General features: G+C 43.2%; 2 protein-coding genes across 2 annotated transcripts in view; both read right to left on the bottom strand.

Annotated features, from left to right (window-relative positions):
• LOC102259246 (Golgi apparatus membrane protein TVP23 homolog B) overlaps positions 1 to 144 on the bottom strand; it is a 23,463-nt gene extending 23,319 nt beyond the window's left edge. The window contains exon 1 of the mRNA XM_014544064.1: positions 114 to 144. Within this exon, the coding sequence (XP_014399550.1) occupies positions 114 to 144 (31 nt within the window). The remainder of the gene's footprint in view (positions 1 to 113) is intronic.
• A 2,613-nt stretch (positions 145 to 2,757) lies between these two features.
• Positions 2,758 to 9,150, bottom strand: part of CDRT1 (CMT1A duplicated region transcript 1) — a 37,561-nt gene continuing 31,168 nt past the window's right edge. The window contains exons 12-14 of the mRNA XM_005857335.2: positions 8,266 to 8,531; positions 6,384 to 6,533; positions 2,758 to 3,635 (exon numbers count right to left, since the gene is read on the bottom strand). Coding sequence (XP_005857397.2) covers positions 2,809 to 3,635; positions 6,384 to 6,533; positions 8,266 to 8,531 — 1,243 coding nt within the window. The 3' untranslated portion in view covers positions 2,758 to 2,808. The remainder of the gene's footprint in view (positions 3,636 to 6,383; positions 6,534 to 8,265; positions 8,532 to 9,150) is intronic.

Genomic DNA, 9,150 nt, shown 5'->3' with positions numbered 1-9,150 from the left:
CGACTCGGGGGCGGAGCGACCAGGGACGGGGCAAGCTGTGCGGGGCGAGTGGGGGCGTGGCTAGCCGCGTGGAGGTGTTAGTGCCACCTGAGAGCTGTTATTAGTATTCCTACCAGCATCAATGTCCGAAGGCGAGGGTATCATATTTCTACCTTAAATTTTAGAAGCAATGGAAAAAAATTGATGTGCTCCTGCGAAGGGGTAAAAAGTTAGTAAGAAGAACAAAGCAGGACTCCAGTAAGTAGTGGAGGGTTTAATTATGAGAGGAAAACACACCCGGAAAGAGTAAGGAATAGAGAGTCTGAGAGCTGGTCCCCGGAGTGTGAGCTTCTGGGTTTGAGCTGCCCCAAAGCCCCCCACCTCCTCTCCTCTTCTTATTGATTAGCTAACCTCTGTACCTCTTTCTTTGTAAAGTGGGGATGATAATGGTAACGTACAGGGTAAGCACCTCGTAAATAGAAGATGGTATTCGCATTACTGTTTTAAGTTCAGCTGCTGATGGTGTGATCTTGCCCATATGAAGGATGTGAAACTCAGGGGTCGTAAATCATCTTTGACATTAATCATAACAGCATCCTACCGGGTGGTCTACAGGTCCAGCTGCTGTTGAAGACTCATGGAATAATGTGAATTAGCACATTTCCTTAATTGAGAGAATTCTTTCTATTAAAATCTCTATTGTTACATGGCTATTTGACAGTGCTACTTCAAACCTAATAAGAAAAGAAATTGTTTTCAATTTGGCAAACAATAGTATTCCTGTACTTGAAAGTGAAAAGTGCAGGCAGTGAACAGGTTACCTTTGCATCTAGACAGCCCATGCCATGTAGGTTGTGAGGGGTTGTGGGGTTGGGGTTTTTGTTGTTTTTGTTTTGTTGTTTTTGTTTTGCATACTATTTGAACTCATTACCATCTGTATAGGAAAATCTCAATTCACATTATATCCTGTGTAGGAAAAAAACTAGTTCTTCCCTACTGTGTATCTCTCCTGTGTGTCTTCTTTACTACTCATATAAAACACTTAATTTCTGCCAAACCGGTTTGGCTCAGTGGATAGAGCGTCGGCCTGCGGACTAAAAGGTCCCAGGTTCGATTCCGGTCAAGGGCATGTACCTTGGTTGCGGGCACATCCCCAGTAGGAGGTGTGCAGGAGGCAGCTGGTCGATGTTTCTCTCTCATCGATGTTTCTAACTCTCTATCCCTCTCCCTTCCTCTCTGTAAAAAATCAATAAAATATATTAAAAAAAAACAAAACACTTAATTTCTTGTCACCAAATATCTTGAGGTTTTTCTCCACATCAAGCAATTCTCTGCAGCACCAGCTGGGTGTCCTACAATTTAATTAAATGTTGACACTATCTACCTGGAGACATCATCAGATCACACAGGTTAAGGGCTCAGTCCTACAAGACTCTCTCTCTCTCTCTCTCTCTCTCTCTCTCTCTCTCCCTCTCTCTTTCACGCACACACACGACACACGTATTCAGATGCCAGTCACAAGCCCAGGTTATCACCTGTGCTTCTGACCAACCAGCTATAGATCAAAGTTTGCAAGGACCCCTCTCCTCAGATTCAATTAACTTGCAAGAGCAGCTAACAGAACTCAGGGAAACACATTTACCAGTTTATAAAAGGATACAAAAACAAAAAACAAAAAAATCGCAGAGCCAGATGGAGATACATAGGGCAAGGTCTGCAAGGGTCCGGAGCTCAGGAGCTTCTGTGAAGCTGGGGTGTGTCGCCTCCCAGGATGTGGATGTGTTCACCAGCCGGGAAGCTCTCCAAACCCCTGCTGTTGGGGTTTTTATGGAGCTTCCTCATGCAGGCATGTCTAATTGTTAACTCCACTTACAGCCTCTCTTTCCAAACCTCATGGCTTGTTTTTTCTGGTGATAAGAGCCCATCGAGGAGCCCACCCAGTGACATCATTAGAACACTAAGTGTTGTTATCACTTAGGAATTAAAAGGTTTTCAAGATGTCTGTGCCAGGGAGGGGGTCAAAGACAAATATTAGAACAAAAGATATTCCTATTATTCTTATTGCTTGGGAAATTACAGGGCTTTCAGGAGCTGTGCCAAGAATGAGGGGCAGAGGCCAATAGATATTTTCTATTATCTCACAGCATCCTATGGCCATGCTGGGCCACAGACTAGGATGGGGCTTGAACTCTCCAATGGTGGACTGCACTCTTCTAAATCACCTGCCTGGACCCTGATACTGTTAGCGGTAGGGAGATCTCCACATCTCCATCTGTTGCTAGTGGGAGTGCACTTCTCGTGATTTCCCGAGAAAAGGAATTTTCTGAGCCTCGCACGGGAGGATGAGTTGTTGTAGAAAGCTTTATTTCTGTGGAATTAAACCCCCCGAGTTCCCAAGCTCCCATGTCCCCTTGTCCCGCCGAGGAAGCAGTGTAGCTGTGGCTTCAGCAGAGCTGGAATCAGAGCCAGTGTCCAGAGTTTTCGCTCCATATGGGAGCAGTGTCCAGTCCAGCATCAGGGTAGCTTAGCTTGTGTTCCCATCCGCATCTATCAGTCCACTGCGTGTGGGGTCCGCAGGGCCACATGGCTATGGAGGAAACATGAAATGCAAGGAAGCAGGAACAAGAGAGTGAGTTCCTGGGGATTATGTATTCCCAAATTTTCACAGACCCCACTTATTTCTGTTCCCAGGTTTGACTGACAGCAAGCATCCTCCCTATGTCATTCCAACTTCACTAAAATAAAATAAAATAAAATAAAATAAGCCAAACACCAATGTCTACTTGGTTTCCTTTTTATTGCAAGACATTGTAATTTCACAAGGCTGGTTCAGATAAATACATTTGGACCAAGTTCAGGGGCTGCGGTTTTCCCTTGCTTCATGAAATTGTCTATGGGCAGGCCTTTGATCTTCCTGATCCATGCAGCTTTTCTGGCCCTTTCTGGGTTGACCACTCCAGTGGGCTTTGTGGCCTGATATTCTTTCAGCTTGGCTTCCTCGTACTCTTTCTCCTCCCTCACAGTCAACAGCATGAATTCGCTGTTCATTCTAAATGGATCCAGGGCCGGGCAGAAGCAAGGCCGTTCTTTCTTGACAGGCTGGGTTGTCGTATCTACTTGTGGAGCCACCATGCGGTTTGCCTTAATGACATGCAGGCTGGTTAAGGGTCTGAAGCTGCTTACTGCCCCGTCAATGGAACTTGATCTGGTGACTTGATCTTCAACCTTTAAGCTGCCAGAGATCCTGGAGCGGATAATCATGGGCTGGGGTATGGAAGACTGGATTCGGGAATCGTGCAAAGAGTTCTTCAAGTTGGGCTGCAGTTTCTGGATTTCAAGGGAAATATTGGTTTGTTTCACATCTATGGGAGGGTGGCTGACTCTTAACGTGTCAACTGCATGTTGTAATGATTTTCCTTTGAAACTAAGGACCTTCCTTGGGTGCGAAATTGAAGGTTCCCAAACATCAATGACTTGGGACTGGGTCCTATGTGGATAGGCATACTTCCCTGAATGATGGGCTTGCTGCAGGGCATTAACTGTCAGTAGGAACCGGTCGGGCGACATAGAGATTTTCTGGGACTTCCTCCTTGAGTGTTTGGGCCAGTGTCCAAAAGTTTCCAGTTGTCGTTTTTTGGGTACTCTCTCCGTATCATCTAGTTTTTCCAAAAGAAAAGAAAAGAAAAATCAGTGTCCCATGAAAAGCATTAAGTACTTAAGCATGAAAATTAAATCCCTTCTAATTGGGATGCAAACTGACATATCTGTTGCCCAATGGACATGTCATCCATCATGTGGGCAAAAATCCTCCATGATACCAGAAATTATGACATATTCAATGCAATAAGTCATTAACAAATATGCTAGTACTTGTGTGTAAGTGTGCATTAACCTCTAGATGCATATTATGGAGGGACATATGTAATCCCAATGCGCCACACATATTTTGAAATGTCATACCTCATTTATAATTCACAGAAAATAGGCCTTAGAAATTCATAGTAACATACCTGTTTTTAAAGAAAAATTGAATGACAAAATTATATTCCCATCTTATTAATCAAATTTGACTCCAAATGATCTTTGGACATTTTCTAAAGTCAAAACTACCTTCAAAAGATATGTCACCCCTGGGAAATGCTAAATATCACAGCATGACCGAAAGGCAGCTCCTGAATAGGAGTTCCTGAAATGTTTTGCACAACAGCAGCAGCACCAAAAGCTGCTGACAAGAACCAGAGATTCATCGTGTCACTCTATATCAGTGATGGCGAACCTTTTGAGCTCGGCGTATCAGCATTGTGAAAAACCCTAACTTAACTCTGGTGCCGTGTCACATATAGAAATTTTTTGGTATTTGCAACCATAGTAAAACAAAGACTTATATTTTTATATTTATTTTATATATTTAAATGCCATTTAATAAAGAAAAATCAACCAAATAAATGAGTTCACGTGTCACCTCTGACACACCACGCGTGTCATAGGTTCGCCATCACTGCTCTATATCATGGTCAAGACCAAGGTGCCTAAGATCTGAGTTAAGAATGTCTTCACAGGTGAGCAAATCTACTACGTCGGTGCTATTATATCTCAGTTGGGCCTTTCGACCCCTACAATACCTCACAGGTACACTGAAAGTAGCATTCCCATTTTATGAAAGGAATAACTGAGTCATGAAAAGTGGAAGTCATTTGTTTAGTCAGACCCAGCAAGTGAAAGTCTGTATCACCAACTATAGCAACCTATAACTAGCAAATAAAATGCGACCATGTGTTAAGCATATAATCTTCCTTATCCCAAGATGTTTGTGTATGGACATACTAGGATGGAATAAAACTTCATATTTCTCCCTTTCACTTTGTGAATTAAATAATATTTTATGAAAACATATAAAACAAAATAAAATTAAGATGTCAAAATCTTCCCCACTCTCAATCCCAGAACAAACCATTCCACACCTATGTGTGTACATGTATGACAAACCACACAATTTTTTCTCTTTTCATAAAAATTGTGATAACTCTTTGTTCATTGACTTGTCTTTTTTATATAATGATATTTTGTGTCTATATATATATATATATATATATATATATATATATTCTTGTGATATAATTGTATCTGTTGTGTAATACTGCAGAATATATATTTGTTATTATTAGTCATTGCCCACTAATGAACATTTAGTTTGTTAGTGATCATTCTTGAAGAAATGCAAAGACCATTTATTCGTATGATATAAGCAAGTGCAAAATGATAGATAGCCCTAGCTGGTTTGGCTCTGTGGGCAGAGGGTAGGCCTGCAGATGAAAGGGTCCTGAGTTCTGTTCTGGTCAAGGGCATGTACCTCAGTTACAGGCTCAATCCCTGGCTCCAGTCAAGGCATGTTTGGGTGGCAACCAATCTATGTGTCTTTCTCACATTAATGTTTCTCTCTCTGTCTCTCCCCCTCCCTTCTACTCTCTCTAATAATCAATAGAAATATCTCCCCCGATGAGAATTAACAAACAAAAAAAGAGAGAGAAAATGCTAGATTGTTGGCATGGGTGCAGTGGGAGTCCTCATGCATTCTTGGTGGGATGGTAAATTGATACACCATCTTTAAAGGACAACCATGACAATATCTTTCTAGTTTTTAAATGCAGCTGTCCTTTGGCTCAGCAAAGCCTCTCCTAGCACTTTATACTATAGGTATATATCTACGTAGGTACACAGACATAGGTACATACAAAGATACCCACTGTTAGTAGAGCCCTTCTAAAACTTAATTGTTTTCCCTCACCTTAAAACTAGTCTCTGCAGGGAGTTTGATTCAAAGAAGCACTGTTGTATTAACCAAACTATTTGAAAGGCATTGTAAATCTTTATCGAAGTTCTTCAAAAACAAAGGGACATACTATTTATGGATGTCCAGTAATTCTTCTTAAAAGCCCCTTCCCCATCTCTCTTATCTCTTTATCTCATATGTATAGCACCTGTCCCCAAATCTATCTCCTTCCTCATGAAATCCCCTAAAACACCCTCTGAAATCAGACATAACTTCCTTTCTTTCTTCTGTTCCTCATTACTCAGACTCATGACATAACTGTCCAGGAACTGAGGAGGCTAAATGGCAGGGAAGGAAGTCAGGCTATGAGCCCAAAACTGGAAATTTAGCTCTTACAAAGTTTCTCATTTTGTGGCCTCAAGCTCTTAAGAAAACAATTAAGTAAAACCAATCACTCTTAGGAAAAGCCAGGCATTTTATACATTCTGAATTCTCAAAGATAAGCAACTTTAATGATCTGCTAAAAAACTAGACTGAACAAAGGGAGAGAGAGAGAGAGAGAGAGAGAGAGAGAGAGAGAGAGAGAAAGAGTTGGAGCATGCTACTGAGACTAAAGTATCACTATCCATCTTACCTCCTGAAAGGGATTTTGCTTCCTGACTCTCCCGCTCACTATCTGAGGTAATGACTTCCTTAGAAACAGGACTCACTCTCATTTTGCCATCTCCATCTCTTCGGGGTGATTTTAGCTTTATTTGACTTTGAGGCACCTCTAATGACCCTGCTAAATTAAGATTGATGAAAAAACTATAGTAAGTACATAATTCAATTAAGCCTGAATAATGGGGGCATAGCTGATAATTTGATTGTTTTTCATTCAAACCATCATCTTATTGTTTGTCATATGAAACTAGATAGTCACCTGGAGCCTAAGGATTGATCACCCCACCTACTGATTATTAAGCTCTAAGCATTATCTGAAACTCTCCGTCCTCTATATTCTGGGAGGTGATCTATTAATCTATGGGTCCAACTTCACACACCAAATATGCTATCTAATAAAGAGGGAATATGCTAATTGACCCTCACACCGTCACAAAGATGGTGGCACCCACAGCCAATAAAAGTGAATATGCTAATTGACTGTCCCACCCTCAAAGATGGCGGCACCCACAGCCAATAAGGAGGGAATATGCTAATTGACTGCCGCACCCTCAAAGATGGTGGTGTCCACAGCCAATAAGAAGGGAATATTCTAATTGACCATCATTCTCTCAAAGATGGCAGCGCCCACAGCCACAAGATGGTGGCGCCCAGTCCCCTCAGCCCTGCTGAGGTGCCTGCCTCCTGAGTCCCCCAGTCCCCTCAGACCCCAGCTGCCCAAGACCGGCCCAAGGCACAGACATGCCTCAGATGGTGGCTGCCCAGCCACCCAGGGCTGCCTGAAGCTCAGGTAAACAGGGCCGGCCGAGGCTTGTGCTGCCGGCAGTGGCAGCAGCAGAGGTATGATGGGGGCATCACCTTCCCCTGATCACCAGGTCCCCTCCCGCCCCTGAGGGCTCCCAGGATGTGAGAGGGGGCAGGCTGGGCTGAGGGACCCCCCCTCCAGTGCATGAATTTTCATGCACTGGGCCTCTAGTAGGTTAATAAAAGGAGTTTGCCTACTCTAGTCCCCACACAATTTATTCTTTGTATGTCTTATAAATGGCATGAGTCATGCCACTCCACTGCACACTTAAACACACACACACGCACACACACACACACACACACACACATACAGAGGTACCTGCTTCATAACTAATATTTTCCAGGTATGCGTGTTCTCAACCAGGGGTAGAGATAATACTTTTGCATACAACATTTTTCTTCTGCCTTATAACAACACTAGAGGCCCAGTGCATGAAATTCGTGCACTGGGGAGGGGTCCCTCAGCCTGACCTGCACCCTCTTGCAGTCCAGGAGCCCTCAGGGGATGTCCAACTGATGGCTTAGGTAATCTTCTGCCACTGCTGCTGTGCTCACCAGCCGTGAGCCCAGCTTCTGGCACACTGACCACCAGGGGGCAACTCCTGCATTGAGCGTCTGCCTCCTGGTGATCAGTGCATGTCATAGCAACCAGTTGTTCTGCTATTCAGTTGATTTGAATATTAGCCTTTCACTATATAGGATTTTGTCCTAAGAAAATAATTACGTACCATATGTTTGGCTAGGGGGTGTGGAGGGAGGATGTTGATTGCTTGCTTTTGTTTTAATAGCAAGTATTAAGGGCTAATGTTAGCTATTGTACAAAGATTCTAATAATCTGAAAATTTAGGCCTTAAAAATCAGGAGATTCCCTTGAGCTGGCTAACAAATTGGTGAATCAAAGAAAATTGCTCCCACCTTCCTTAAAGGTGGGATTTATATCATCAAGAAACCACTGGACAAAATATACCATGAAGAAACTAGTCCTGGCAGCCCAAGACCTGCTCCATTGGGTACCACTCTGATGGCCTGGGAGTCAGTTCTCTTACTTGTTGTTGTCCTGGATGCCAACAGGTGAACGCGGGACTTGTGAGATTTACTTAACAGAGACTCCTGGGCCACCAGGTATTTACTAGATATGGAGCTCCCCAGGTTGTGAATCGGAGTGCTAGTCTTAGATGTGACTTCCGGGAGGTTTTCCTCCCTGTCCTCTTTATCCCTGTTCTTTCTTTGTTTGGTCCGTTCCAGGAAGTACTGCCACTTGATTTTCTCAAACTGGAATAGGAGGATATTGCTCTCTGTGTTGATCACCATCCTGGAACAAAAACAACAAAATTGCCCAGAAAAGGAGCATGAAGGCCACCATGGCCGGCCTCCAGATCTGCACGCAAACTGCTGTCCTGTCCAATCCTCAGTCAAGGAAAATTCCCCAGGATATTACTGTGCCAGTAGTGGGTGTAGGTTGTTGAAGGGTCTAGGATAGCAGACCATGCAGCAGGGCTCATGGGCTCTGTACCTATTTGTTGTTGTTGTTGTTAATGAAATGTAAGCAGGGCACATATGTTCTAATTACTTTGCTTTTGGAATTAAAATACTTTTAAAAGAATTTACATTCTTGGAGTGAGTGCCAAGCACCTCGTATGCTCGAGGCAGAAGGCTTAGGTACTTTGCATGAATGTTAGGTCCTGAAATTCACCCTTGTTTTAAGCTCGGCATCCAAATACCATGTTTCTATTGCTGTGATGTGAGTGTGGAAAACTCTTTAATGGGAGAGGTTCCCGCCTCGATGATCCTCCAGTCCACTCCCCTTCACTCCATCACTCCAAGGTCTCCGAGCATGCTCTACTTTACACTGAACATGTAGGATGTTTTAAAGCAGGATGGTTTCCATCTTCCCTAATCCCCACTTTAATGACCTGGTGGGAAAGGAGTTC

Source organism: Myotis brandtii, unplaced genomic scaffold, assembly GCF_000412655.1.
Source record: "Myotis brandtii unplaced genomic scaffold, ASM41265v1 scaffold1103, whole genome shotgun sequence".
In the NCBI taxonomy this organism is placed as follows: Eukaryota; Metazoa; Chordata; class Mammalia; order Chiroptera; family Vespertilionidae; genus Myotis; species Myotis brandtii.
Note: the sequence above shows the minus strand (reverse complement) of the source record. Positions and strands in the feature narration are given on the sequence as shown.